General features: G+C 36.6%; 1 protein-coding gene across 2 annotated transcripts in view; it reads left to right on the top strand.

Annotated features, from left to right (window-relative positions):
• Window positions 1-15,290, top strand: part of LOC110018736 (probable bifunctional methylthioribulose-1-phosphate dehydratase/enolase-phosphatase E1 1) — a 65,063-nt gene that overhangs the window by 12,552 nt on the left and 37,221 nt on the right. For both annotated transcript variants that reach the window (XM_020716149.1, XM_020716148.1), the window contains exon 4: window positions 10,682-10,801. In XM_020716149.1, the coding sequence (XP_020571808.1) occupies window positions 10,682-10,801 (120 nt within the window). The remainder of the gene's footprint in view (window positions 1-10,681; window positions 10,802-15,290) is intronic.

The raw sequence follows: 15,290 nt of genomic DNA, 5'->3' as shown, positions 1-15,290 counted from the left end.
TACATATGATGTTTAGAGGACTACAACCATAAGACCGTTTGATTTGACACTATAACTGGACACCCAAGAAAACTTAAACTCGTCAAGTCGGGAAGCTTGGAGCGAGAGCTAATGCAGTGGGCAGCACGACCATCTTCAACAGCAGAACATGTCTTCCCAGCAAAACCATTCCTTTTCCTAAAAATTAAACAACAATCCATAGGATTTCGAGGTTGTCTGTCTAGCGCAACATAAATCCTCCACCTTGTTCTTTAGGCATTCGTATAGCTCTGCTGTACGATTTAAGCCCTAACTCGTTCTAGGTTCTGAGGTTATCGTCCGATACGACGTAAACCCTCATATCTTCTAGGCGATTTGTGTGACCATGTCACGGAAATATAAACCCTAATTAAATAAAATTGGCAGAATGAAATATTTTAATAATTTATTCTCAAAACTGGAGCCAAATTATATGATAGACTGAGAAGTCACTGAGGTTCTCCTCAGGATCTGTGGCCTCCCCTAGTTTCTCTTCATTTGGATTCCTCAATTATGTTCCAGATTCGAGTTTTTTCATTTTCACACCTCTTCGTCCGATTTCGTTGAAAAGTCCTATCCTTTTGACTTCTTTGAAGATGATATCCCCTGATTTTTATCGAGAGTTTTCTTAGGTGACTTCGGTCATTTAAGATGTAATTAACTATAGGGGTTTGCCCTTATAGAAAGCTTTTCCGAACCCAGCCTAAAATAAACCCTATTTAATTTTTGTGTTAAATAGGGGAACTTGTCGACAAATAAAACGGTTTCGCAGACCAAACGGATGTCATATAGTTCTTAGTTTATTTGATCGAACCTCATCCTCAAGTCTTGTGTTTATCCCTCGGGATAGGTACAAGATTTGAGGTAGAACGCTTTTTCATTTAAACTGCGAAAAATATGAGGTCAGTTTGATTTCATATTTTTCTAAAATTATATATATATGTAAATTAAACGTCCTTCCGAAGCGGGCGGCGGGATTTTAATTCCGGCGACCGACAGCTTCTTACAGGCCACCCACAAACTTTAAACCCCCCTTTTTTTGCTGCCGACAACACCCTTCCCATCTTTCGTGCAGATTGAGGCGTTGTCGTTCTCCTCCGTTGATAGAGATTAGCCAATGTGGTATTCAAAAGCTTCGACTGACACTTCCTCAGCATTGACCTCGACATGCTCGAAATCAACATCAGCTCGAGTTGAATGTCGCCTGATATAGTTATTAAGGGCCATAGTGGCTAACACTATATTCACCTGTTTCAGAAACGAAAAACAGAAACGAAAAAGGTGGCATATCTCGATGTATGTCTCATTTTTTCTTACAAACTCCAAAAGTCCTCTCAATTACGCCTCGCATGGATGAATGTCTTTTATTAAAGACCTCTTTTCTATTTCTTGTACGATTGCTGGCTCTTTGAAAATCTGGAATATGATACATTGTGTCAGGATAGGGTTTAAGGTACCCCCTATGCATTGGGTAGCCAATATCCACCAAATAGTACTTCCCTGAAAACTTATAAACTTTAGGTGAGCATACAAAACAAAAATCTACTTGTATTAGTAAGGAACTAACCATGCGGTGGGTGAGTAAAATTATATTCCGGATTTCTCGTTGCAATTTTAAAAATTCTACTATCATGTGCGTTGCCCTCCCATCTAGCCAATGCAAATGTAAAACACATGTTGAAATTACATACTGCAATGATATTTTGAGTTGTGACTCCGGAACGGCCGATAAATGCAACTTTCTCGTTATTCGACACCCTAGCATGAACGTGCGTTCCATCGATTGCGCCTATGCAACCCTTTACGAATAAGTGAAATCATTTCAATATACAATTCAATAATATTTATTTGAAGTATGAATGTCTACCTTGAAATATGACATGTATCGGGCATCGTTGCGAATCTCTATTGGCGTTCTTGCAAACGTTGGATCTGTGGATTTTATTATAACTTGTGCTAGACTGACAAGAGAATTCAAACCAACTGAGAAATATCTGCTTATTGTTTCAAATGAGTGTTGGAAGCGTTCAATGACTCCCCGCATTGACTCGTTCTGTGATAAAATATAAAGTGTTATGCCCAATACTTCACGGTCTGTTGTCCTAGAAGATACGTGAAGTCCATGAGATATTTTTAGATCTAATAATAGATCACTGAAAACACTCTGGGACATGCGGAAAATGTTTTGAAATCTCGTTGGGTGTCCTGAAATCATTTCTCCCATCCATTTGTCTCCAATCTGAGATGATGTGTAACACAGCTCACGGTCGACATACATATTATAGTAATGCACTGGTATATTTATGACTGCATTTCGACGTCGGCGTCATACTTCCTCTGGGTCCATGACGATATGAACTATACATTATACTTTGAAATACAGTTAAACTCATAAATGAAATAAAACAAATAAAACAACCACACAGAAATAAAACAACCACACATATGAACTATAATTGAAAAACAAATAACTTAAACATCTTTTGGAATGAAGTAAATCAATTTCATAAAAATGACAAACAACCACAAATGAAAAAGTCTACCTATCTATTCCTAGGAGTAATCGTAGATGTAATGAAGTGCATCAGTTTAGTATCAAATCATAAACAACCATAATGCCAACTAATGAGGAGCTCAACTTCACAAGTCACGACGGTTATAATAATAGCGTATGTATTCCAGTCGTCGCTCTTTGCTCAGTGCTGTGAAGAAGTGTCGATGGAGGGAATAACGAAAGAGGTCTACAACAAAGTAAAAAAAATCACGATCCCCTGTAAATTCTGGATCTTCTTCAAGAAGTCCAATGACCTCATGAACCGAGGTTTTTTGAACTCTGTGAGGGGCATCATTAGATGAGTCCACTAGGTATGAGAGCTGCTCCCTCATAGATGTAGGTCCACTCTTTCTCTTGCTTTCGTTCCGGGGGCACTTCGCATGGTTGGTGGATTGAATTTCAGGTGGCTCAACACTGCGGAATTCTGCAGAATCATTTGACAATTCCACGCCCATATTTTTGGGGTTGTTTCAAAAACTATTTGGCTAGGGGCAGCTGAAAATTTCCCTGTAACTACCACCCCACCAAACATCATTTGTAACTTGCCCTCAAATTCTGGTTTAATCCCAGCCAATCTGAACTTTTTTGCTGCAGGAACAATCTGTAAAAGAGAATGAAAGGTTATTAGAAATAAAAAATAGAACTTAGTAAAATTAAAAAGAATGACTCAATAATATCTTACCGCAAGTCTTTCTTGCCATCACTCCTCTGACGCCTCAATTGTTCTATTCACCGGATCCCATTCTAATCTAGTGGAGCCACGCTTCAAATCACTCCACAGTTTCCAATCTTTCTTAAGCTGGTCCCATTTATTCTTCAATTGGAGTCTATTATATTCCCTACCTGTTATCTCCTTGAATTTGCTAACGATGTTATCCCAACCTTCCTTATTGAAAAATGTTGTTGGCCTATTTCCCTTATCAATTTCACATATGCATAGATCACAGAATATTAACTTGGTGTCCTTCTCCCAAAGTGTAGGAGTGACAACCTTTTTGTTTTTATTAGCCATGCTAATAATACTACCAAAAAATAACATTCAATATGAATTAATATAACGAATTTAAATTGCTAAACAAATGAAAGAATAGATATAAACACGTTGCAAGCAATAAATCAAACAAGAAATGTAAAGATAAGAGAGCACAGGAATTTACGTGGTTCGGTCAACTGACCTACGTCCACGGGAAACAAATGCAATATTTTATTGAAATACTAGCTGAAATTTTTGAAGCATATCAACAAGGACTCCTTTGTTGTACATATGCACAACTTACATCAGATATACAATATATAAAATGTCACCTCTCATTAGCATACTTCCTTGAATTGGCCTGAAAGCTATTATTCCTACCTTATCGCTAGGCTGATGGCCAGCTATTCTAATCCTCCTGGATCAATGGCATCACACAAAAGTTGCAATTAACTTGCACGACACTCGTAGAATATCCAACCAGAAAGGTAACACTTTCTTAAAAAATAGATCATGTTACATTCCTTAATACCTAATTTAAAATAAAAAAATCAGTCCCCCAGAATTGAAAAATAAAACATAGTTAGTTGAAAGCCCTAAACACTGAAAGCTGGTAGTAAAAGTGCCAGTGCAATGTTCTCAGCTCCATCTACAGTAACAATCAAAAACTGAAAAAAAACAGAAATCCAGATCATAAGAATAATTCTAGAGGTGGAAGTCATGAATTGCAAGCAAAAAATATAAAATTACAGGTAGAAGAATTCTTTCAAGCACTTTGACACATGTTCAGCAAACAACTAATGGATTCCAACACAGAAGGAATCAAAATCACATTGGGATAAAATAAAATGGAATACCCGGGGTAAGCCACAATTCATAATTTTTACTGCAAGAACCAATTCTTCTGCCCCAATCAGTATCACTCTTATGTTTCATAGCTAAAAAAATATACATTCCATTCTTTTAACCAGTAAAAGACGGCCAATGTTTTACTTTGAAACAATTGCTAAAAATTTTCTAAGCTTAGAAAAGGATCCGTTTCTTGTTCATGCACTATCCATGGCAGGGAAGTTTATTGCAAGGAAATGCCCATGTTAACCTGGCACCAATTGCAAACAAAAAGTCAGCGCCTTTCATAACTTCCACAAATGTGTCTCAGAGCAAAACATCAGTGATGAATCAACCACTACCTAATGTACAGATCCACCGAGAAGGGAAAGAAAAAGCATGAACAACAACCACTACACATCAGTGAATCAACCACTACTCAGTGAATCAACCACTACCTTATTCCATTCTTGAGCCAGCATCCAACAAACAAGAATGACTCAAACGAGAAGGGAAAGCAAATGCAAAACCCTAGTGAAGCAACCGGTAAAAAATCAAACAGGTTCCATGCGCTAATGTACAGATCCACCGCATCTTTAGAGGGAATAAACAAAAAATCGTAGAAATAGGAAGGAGATGAGAAGAGAAAACATCACATTCGAAAAAACCCATAAGTCGCACACAGCGCCGCGCCAAAAAAGCCGAACCAAACGGGCTCTAAGTTAAGTTTGTCGGGCATTCCTCAAGTTGGATATTTTCATGCAGTGGTGTTTGGGAGATAGAAGGGCTAGGTGAAAGAGGGGATGGTTGTGAGACAGTGTAGGTGTCATTAAGTGCATCCCTTAATTACTGTTAATATGTTAATATGCACTCTCCCTGAATATCTGATTTGGGATAACATGATTGCTTTTTTAAAAAAATATGACAAAAATGGAGTTGCGTTTTCTATTAACAGGTGAGTAACACTTATAACCTTTTTTTGTTTGAGGCATACCCAATAAAAATATACTTGATGGATTTAGGGTCAAGCTTTGTGCATTTTGGGGAATGGATATGAACAAATAATGCACACCAAAAAATTTTAAATGTTACAATAAAAGAGAAAACTCTGATTTGGGTTAGATATAAATCAAGACATGAAGTGGTGTTTTAGAATTAAATATTCGATTGATAAGGTGTGCGACAATAAGAACTACTTACTCCCAAAAATATTTTAAAACTTGATGAGAAATCATAATTGAGTGAGATACCTCAAGAAGATGCTTGTGCTTACTCTTAGCTATCCCATTTTGTTGTGGGGTATCAATTCATGAACTCACATGGATAATTCTATTTATTGAAAGGTAGGATCTAAGGATATAGTTGAAATATTCTTTTTCAATATCATTCTTAAGAATCTAAATTTTGCATTGAAATTGAGTTTGAATCTTGCCATTGGAAGATTTAGAGGATTTGGGTTGTTTCAGATTTCTCTTTCAGTAGGAATACTCAAGTGGTTCTAGTGTGATCGTCAACGAATGAGAAAAATCATCCAACCCCACTCAGGGATCTTATTTTTGAAGGTTCCAAAATATTACTGTGGATAATAGAAATAAGATGTGTGGGTTTGTACTGGGTCATGGGATAAACATTTCTAGTATATTTGAAGAGTTGACAAATCTCACATTAATAAGTACTAGGTTTTTTATTGATACAAATAAGGATACAACTTTACAACATACTCGAAATTAGGATGATCCTGACGACAAGTTCATAACACGACTTTTTTTTAGCAGACATCGACTCAACGTACTCATAGATTTGAGTGAAAAATAGTAGTGAAATCACTTGTGTGTTTAGAGAGATATTTCTTGAGGAGGTACAAACCTGATGCATTTCAATACTGTTAATCATCTTCTCTGAATGCACCGCCTCAAATTTATAAAAAATTGCAAAGAATTTAGTTATACATTTCATATCATAAGTAAGTTTATTAATTAAAATTAAATTACAATCCAACTGTGGAACATATAAAATATAAAAAAGAATGGTATCCCGAGAGAGTTTCAAATCTCCTTTTCCAGAAATTTTTGAGTTTGATCCATCTGCAAGTTTGGCGGATTTAGATTTAGAAGTCTCTTGATAGCTGACTAGAGCATTAATGTCTCCACTCATATGATTAGAAGCTCATGAATCTATGATCCAATGTCTAAATCTCTCATTGATTGCAAGATTAGAGAATAATATATTACCTTAGTGTGCCATGAGGTTGGTTTGTTGTTATGAATTACCCGAAGGAGCTTTTTTAGTACTTAAAGCTGCTTATTGGTGAATGGGTCAACTGACCCTTAATATGTGGTATTATCAATAGCCTTGTTCACTTGATCTTTCATTCAATGTCTAGGTTTTCAATATGCAGACTTTTCATTGAGTCTCCAACATTTGTCTGTCATGTGCCCAATTTTCTTGCAATAATCACATATGAGACAATTCTTCTTGAACTTTGAGTCATGAGAAAAAATATAGGTGTACAGAGTTGAGCTTTTAACACTTTGTGAACTCCCATTTCCAGTCACCATAAGTTTCTTTTTGTTCTCTTCTCTTCTAACTTCAGCAAAATCTTCACGGGTAGTTAGAAGAGGCTTTATTGCCATAATCATTCCTCTCACTTTATCTGATTTTTTGGTTAGCCCCACTAGAAATTTGATAGTTTTCTTTTTCTTGATGATCAATTTATACATCACGGTATCATGTGGATATTTCCACGCATATGTTTCAAGCATATCCAATTGCAGCCAATATTTTGTCACTGTGTTGAAACATTGGGTGACACTCAGCTTTTATTGATGAAGATCATGCAGTTTGTTTTCGATCTCAAACAATTCAACAATATTCTTAATGCTGGAATAGGTTTCAGCCTCCCAGTTTTTTTCTGGCTTTATAGAATAAGAAATTTTTTCCTACTTTAGTGGCCTTTGAGTTGACTAGCAAAGACATAATCATATGATCTTGAATCTCTTATGTACAATGGTTAGGACCAATGAGCTCAAGAACTGTGCTCTCTCCCATTAGATGTCCTCCGTTTCCTTTTCCAAAAATGTACATAGACACGGATTGAGACCATTATATGAAGTTATGACCATTGAATTTATGGTTTGTGATAAAGAAACAGAGTTGAAGGGCTGTTGGACAGAATTCTTGGTCTCTTATTCATAACTAAACAATGGAGTATAGCTTGATGTTTTTATTCTGTATTTGGTCATAAATCCTATGCATGTTTAAGGCTGGATAAAGGAGTTGGCTGCTGCTTGTTGCTGGAATGGAGAACTACAACTTTAAAAGTCCAATGGCTATGATGAGGAGCAGAGGAGGGCCTACAGGCTGGTTGGAGGGATTCCGGCGGCTGCAGAGAGGATTCCAACTGCCGGATGGCTATTGGAGAGGCTCAGGCGTCTATAGGAGTGAGCAGAGGAGGGCTTGCAGGCTGAAGGAAAGCTAGGGTTTGTTTCCTTGTTCTGATACCATGAAGAAAAATTTTTGGAGAGAATACTCATTTAATTCTCATGACCAATCTCAACCATAAGGTTACATATATAGGGAAACTAGTCTCTCCTAATGTACAATCTTACCATATGTATCTAGCCTAAAGAGGGAAATGAAATGATGTTGAAATAAACATAAACATGAAGATAATAAAAACTAATCAAGGAGTTTCTCAAATTGTTTCCAATTAATCCATTCATCACTCCTTGGATGGTCGACTTGAGCCCACCATAGTAAGGAGGCCGATCCTCCTAGATTTCCACAATTATGGCAGACCAGAGTAGTCTATAAAGATATTTCTAATAAGTGGATAACATTGGTTGTCACAAGGTAATAGGTAGAGCTAGGGTAAACTATTTTAGATTGCTTTGTTGGTTATCCTAAGTAGTTTGATCCCCAATCCATCTAGCTACATCACAATTCAATAAGCATGTTGACAATTGCAAAAAAATAAAATACAAGTGGTTTGTTTGAAGTTGAATTATAATATATTTGACAGAATTTTCAACTTAGATTAAAGCATGCGATTGTATTATAAGTTCAAAAAAGAAACATACTAATTTAGCTTCATTTTGGTAGCCATATTGAAAATAAGTTAATAAATGTCATACATATTATATCCAAATCATGTTAGTAAGCTTCATTAACAGATCATTACGTTACGAAAGCAAATCATATTGTATTGTTCTACACAAACGAAATATAAGATCAAATTAGTACATGCCAATATTCATTTATCAAGAGCAAGGAAACCCTAGTTTCCATGAAATAGTAAAGTTACTTACCAATACTAAATGCCCATGAAATTAGGTCTACTTAGTTCCTAATAACTCCAAAGGCTTTTAACACTAACTTAGAATTCCAAACAAACATTTGCATCATGGTAATGATTTTATAATCATTAGAACTCATAATTATAGCCACTCGATAACATACTTAATTAGTTATTCGTTAATATTCTAAATATTTGCAATTCACTACAAATTCCCAAAAAATTAAGAATATAATTGTAATCAGGGAATTAGCTCTGACCTCACACAATTTTAATGAATTTTGATGTTTAGTTCAATTCAGTCAAAAATCTCTAAAATTATGAATGGATTGGAGAAAACCCAATTCATCTCAAATTCATTAATATTAATTAAAAAGAATAGGTGCTGAGGCTTAAGACTATAGCACAGTTCTTCAAAATGGAGAAACCACACCCAAGCATCGAGTTGTGAGCCTCATTGCGTGCCTCTTTGAAAAGGCACTGAGAAGAACTATCTCAAGGTGCACCTCATATTGTGTAATTCAAATCAATGCATACAATTTTTTATTCGGTTAGAGAGCTAATAAAACAAAATCTTAGTTACCTTAATCGAGGATTACAGAATTTCTCAGGTAAGAAGATTGATTTTTTCACAGGAGTAGCATTTAAGCCTTTCAAAATTTCTCTTAACACCGTGTTGTAGGCCCGACAATATCCTGCTAATGACCATCATCCTTTGAGAGCGAGAGGGGTCCCAGAATCTCGTCTCACCATCATCTAGAGAGAGGCACCCCTCATCATCCAGAGAGTGTGAGCTCATCTGACCTCAACTCTTTGCTCATCTGTGTTCTCTATCCGAGCTTTTTGTGGACTGATTCAGCCACTAAAATTTTTTATTTACTTTATTTCATCTTATCTGGATACTACAGTTAACACCTCAACCTTCACCTACTAGCAAGAAATGTAGACTGAGGATTCGCAAAGTCAACCAAAAATAGTTGACATAAAGCTAATGATGATGATGACGGCATGAACATGTATTAACTGGGCTTTCTTACTTACATGAACTGATTTAAAGTTCATTTGTAGATTCCCGGATAAAAATTAGCCTCCTACTTTCTATTTTGTAACATAATATTTGGAACCAACTATTTTTCCTTTTAGAACTTGGATTGAGAAGAGGGGTATATCTCCTAATAGAAATCTATACCTGTCATATTTATGTCATTAGAAAGCTTACCCTATGACATTAGTGTCTTTATAAGTTTTCCATGGTAGTCTTTAGCTAGTTTAACCTTGGTCAACCGTCATATTTTTTTTTCTTCTCTCTTTAGAGTAAATCTATGGTCATTGTGCCAGCAATTTTTCAAGTTGGAGATGTTAGGAAGCAATGGGCAGAGAGTCTACTATACTGTTAAGATATGGATTCGTGGGGCTACTAGGTGATGTACGGTTCAATCAGCACACACTATAAAAGATCATTCTACGCAAATTTCTTAACTTATTAAGTGCTCAAAAGGTATCGAAAGCTTTGGGTAAACAAGGCTTACGTCACCTAGAAAGGGTGGGATCCAATGTGGTCTATTTTGAAGATGGTTTGAAGCATGAAATGGATTTTCAGACACGTCCATAGTTTCATTTGGAAAGGGTATATTTCTGGCTTGCGCATAGTTTGCTATGTGGACATTAAAGGCCCCTCTGGCTTATGCACCCTCCCCCTTGTTAGATAAAGCATAGATGAGTAAACGTCCCTGTCATTTATAATATGCCTGCACACAAATATTAAAGCATCCTAGGACATTAGATTAATTATTTCATCAGTTTAGAACATTTACAGGGTATCATGAGATTGTTAAGGACCTAATATGAGGATTTAGTCCCTTTAAGCGCACCATGCTCTAAAATTCGGTATTGGAGGAAGATAAATGCTCTTTGATGAGCTTTCAAAAGCTTTATACTATTATTAATGTAGTTGTGTGATCCTGCAGTTTTGGTTATGGCCACTTATCTTCAATTGTGTTTTTTATTGATGCAGATCACTCACATGGAGATGATAAAAGGAATTCAAGGACATGGTTACTTTGATGAGCTTGTGATTCCAATAATAGAGAACACTGCTCATGAGCGCGAGCTCACAAAATCACTAAGTGAAGCTGTACATTTCTTACCTTCACTTATATTTCTTCATCTTCAAATAAAAATGGATAAGTTAAAAGAAAATCAACCAGCTCAGATTTTTTGGATGGGCCGTCTTTTATATTGTTCTTGTAGATCCCATCTGAAAATAGCAACTGCTTTTGTGTCCTACCTATTCCTAATCATATATGGTGAGTTTTAAGAGCTTAATGGGCTTTGACATCATTGAGTAGAGTTTTCTATGTTATTACTTAAATTTCTTAAGAATTCCACCTTGAATTGTCATGCTTATTTGAATACTCTTGTCCCAAAAGCCATAGCTTCACCCACACTAGCCATTTTAGTTTTGATTGCGTAATAATTATTGCTTACATATTTCTGTAATTTGGCATATACTTTGGATAGAGTTATATTGTTTAAGTACGGGCTATTAGTGATGAAAATCTTTTGTGAAAAGGATTAAAATGGCCTTTCAACTATATGTGAGCGGTCCTTTTTTTTTTTAGATTATGTAAAACCCTCCATTTAGTTTTTAGACTCTTTAAATAAGAACCACAATAGTCTTGCCGTCTAAACTAATGGTCATTGAAGTTAACAGTGAAAAATATTGATATGTTAGGATTATATATTTTTTTTACTTCAATTATTTTTTTTGTACATGAGCTAATTTCGTGTATAATATGAGACTATGAGTAGATTAAGAACTTGCAAATTGCAGAATAGTTTGATTTTTTTTTATAATAATTCGTTTGACCTTTTTGTTAAGTTGATTCTTTTATGTTAGAAAAATTAAAATATTTTTTGTTACAATGGAATTTACATAAAAAAAAATGACAAAAAAATTATTTATTATAAATTTCAACTTGTCTATAATCTAGATGACTTCAATCTACTCCAGCGGCATACAAAGTTAGTTATTGTTAATGAATAATTATGGTAAGCAGGAAATTTGATTTATTAAAAAATTCAAGTAAAATTATATTTTTGAAAAAACCCTCATTTTTTGCTTGTTTTTCAATCTCTGTTTGTTTAGATGATAGGACTATTTTGGTCATTGTTTAAAGAGTTGGGGATTAAATCAAGCCATTTTAATACTTTTCTCAAAACCTAAAATATAGAACTAAAATACTAAAAAATATGGAGGCATCTAACTTTCGAGTTGGAGAGCCATTTTAATACTTTTCTCAAAATCTTAGAAATTGATGTGGTATATATATAAAATAGAAGAACGATCAACGACGAAGCGAAAAATAGAACGAGAAAATTTACACCATAAAACAGTAACACATCATAATACACAGATCTACGTAGTTCGACAAATTGCCTTCGTCCACGGAGTTGCAGAAGATTTTACTACTTGAGGAATTTACACCAGTCGATCGTCTCGACTTACAAAAGCGAACTCTTTCTCTCACTTCTTTTCTCTTGTCTCTCTACACCGAGATACATCGAAGAGGATAAACGTACAAGAGAAATAAACTCAATTTCTCTTCTGCCACATGCCACTAAGAAGAAGTCAAGGGAAAACAATCTTCTCCATCTTCTTTCTTCTTCCTTTTACCGCAAGGAACTATTGCTTGCACTTCTCTTCCACTGTCTCGTGGAAGCCCGAAGAACACAAAAAGTTTGTGCTCAGAAACTGAAGGAGTCATGTGATACCTTTCTTCTTCTTCCTTTTGCTGCGAGCCAACACCAAAAACCGCCGAAGAAGCTTTAGAGAGTGATACTCCTCTCGTTCGAACCACACGCACCGCACACATCGGAACTGCTGCCTGTTCGCGACTTAAAGAAGCGGAGGGTGGCGTAATTTCGCGAATCATAGGCGGGAGCAGTTTCCCTGTTCTCGGAAATGTGAGGCACGACGATTCGCAAACAGGAGCGAGAGCAGGAGCGGGATCGTGGTCGCGACAGAGCGGAAGCCGGAGTCGGGTTGGGCGTTCTTTGAACCGGGCTCCACACAACAAATCTCCCACTTGGAGACCAATACACAGACCATAATGTCTTCTTCCTCAAATGGATATCCTCCACTGGCGGCGTCACCTTTTTCTTCAAATATGAATCCTCCGCCTCTATAACTCAAAGCCCTTGTCTTGACACTAGAAGATCAACTGAAGCTGTGCACAAATTCAGTTTCTCAAGAGTAACACCTTTAGTCAACATATCAGCAGGGTTCACATAGCCTTGCACCTCCAAGTTATTTCCTAGGTTACCTTTATCTCTGGTTACAACTCCCACTGCATGTACAATATCTTGCCTCTGCTGAAAGTCTTTTTCAACAAGTCTAGCCTTATATCTCTTATTGTCATCAAACTCATCTTTACCCGGTACACTCACTTGTTGTGTAATGCCTTCTTCCCTAGTGAAAGTTTTGTCAGCTCCCACTTGCTTGAATTTTCATCTTGCAAGATTTCTTCACAGCTCTGTGGTTCTCCACCATCTGTCTGTGAAATAATAGAAATGAGTGTCCTGGACCCACTCTCATCTTCACTTCCATCATCAACAGAACTATGAACTGCCAGCAATAGTGCATATTGTACTTGTTTAGATGCCACATTTGCGCTATCATTCTCCATCTTATTGGGATTCCTGTAGTTCCTCTTTATGTGGTCAGCCTTGCCACAATTCTAGCAGATTGTCTGTTGACTAAACTTTGATTTTGATCTCCCTCTATTTGAGTTCTTGTCTTGTGATTTCGCTCTGAAATCAACATTCAGTGCCGAACTCGTACCTAAGATCTCGTCAGAATCATTTCTGTGCACCTCTTCAGCCAAAATAAAATCACAAATATCATCACATTTCAGTTTAGATTTACCTGCAGAACTGCTAACTATCATTCTCATGGCTTCCCACCTATTTGGCAATGAAACCAACAATATCAATGCACATATCTCATCATCAAAATCAATTTCAACAGACGATAATTGATTTGTGATAGTATTGAAATCATTCAGTTATTGAGCAACATAAACACCTTCCGTCATCTTCAAGTTGAATAATTTTTTCATCAAATACACATTGTTATTGTTATTCGCCGATGTTCGCCGATGACTTTTCATACATACTTAATAAGACTATCATGAGATCTGGAGTTGTCCTCTCCTTGACAACGCTGTGTGCAACAAATCTCAATAGGGTCAATCGAATAACCTCCAAAATTTATTGATCCAACAAATTCCATTTAGTCTCATCCATCCTTTCAGGTCTTTTCCCCAATAACGGAAGATGTAGTTTCTCCCATAGAGGTAGTCCTCATCTGCATCCTCCAATAACCAAAATATGACGTCAAATTTCTTCATCGCTGAAACTTTCACTTCATCTGCAATCATGATTATTCCTCAGATCTGAAACACAGCTCTGATACCAGTTGATGTGGTATATATATAAAATAGAAGAACAATTAACGACGAAGCGAAAAATAGAATGAAAAAATTCACACCAGAAAAATAGTAAAAACAGCAGAACACAGATTTACGTGGTTCGACAAATTGCCTACGTCCATGGAGTTGTAGAGGATTTTACTTCTTGAGAAATTTATACCAGTGGACCGTCTCGACTTACAATAGCGAACTCTTTCTCTCACTTCTCTTCTCTTTTCTCTCTACACCGAGATACACCGAAGAGGATAAACGTACAAGAGAAATAAACTCAATTTCTCTTCTGCCACAAGCCACCAATAAGAAGCTAAGGGAGAATAATCTTCTTCTTCTTCCTTCTTCCTTCTTCCTTCTTCCTTCTTCCTTCTACCGCAATGAACTACTGCTGGCAATTCTCTTCCACTGTCCCGTGGAAGCCCGAAGAAGAACACAAAAAACCCGTGCTTAGAAATTAAAGGAGAGTCGTGCGATACCTTATTTTTTTTTCCTGCTGAACCGCCGAAGAAGAAGCCTTGGAGAGCGATACTTCTCTCGCTCGAACCACACGCACCGCACACACCGAAACTGCTGCCTGTTTGCGACTTAAAGAAGCAAAGGGTGGCGTCATTATGCGAATCATAGGCGGGAGCTGTTTCTCTGTTCGCGAAAATGGGAGGCGCGACGATTCGCAAACGGGAGCGGGATCGTGGTCGCGACAGACCGGGAGCAGGATCGGGTTGGGCGTTCTTTGAACCGGGCTCCACACAACAAGAAATATGCTTATATGGGGGCATCAAACTTTCAAGTTCACTAGGGTTTTAAAGTGCACTGGCCTGGTCTCATGGTATTAAAATCTGGATAATTATGTGATTCATCTTTCACTTCATCTTCCTTTAAAGTTTAGCATTTAATGCGATATATCTTTGGCATTAGCATTGCATGAAAAAAAAAAAAAATACCACCATTTCCAATCTACCACCATTTCCAATCAAGCTCTTTGGCATTAGCATTGCATGAAAAAAAAAAAAAATACCACCATTTCCAATCAAGCTTGGTGAAGAAGATTGAGAGTAAAGGTAGTGAAGGTCGGATTGACTTCTATTTTATAGCCAACGATTGTAAAATCTATGAAATGAATCCTAAAATAATGGTCAA

This window comes from Phalaenopsis equestris, unplaced genomic scaffold, assembly GCF_001263595.1.
Source record: "Phalaenopsis equestris unplaced genomic scaffold, ASM126359v1 Scaffold000036, whole genome shotgun sequence".
In the NCBI taxonomy this organism is placed as follows: domain Eukaryota; kingdom Viridiplantae; phylum Streptophyta; class Magnoliopsida; order Asparagales; family Orchidaceae; genus Phalaenopsis; species Phalaenopsis equestris.
The sequence above is the reverse complement of the archived record's forward strand: the minus strand, read 5'-3'. Positions and strand labels throughout refer to the sequence as shown.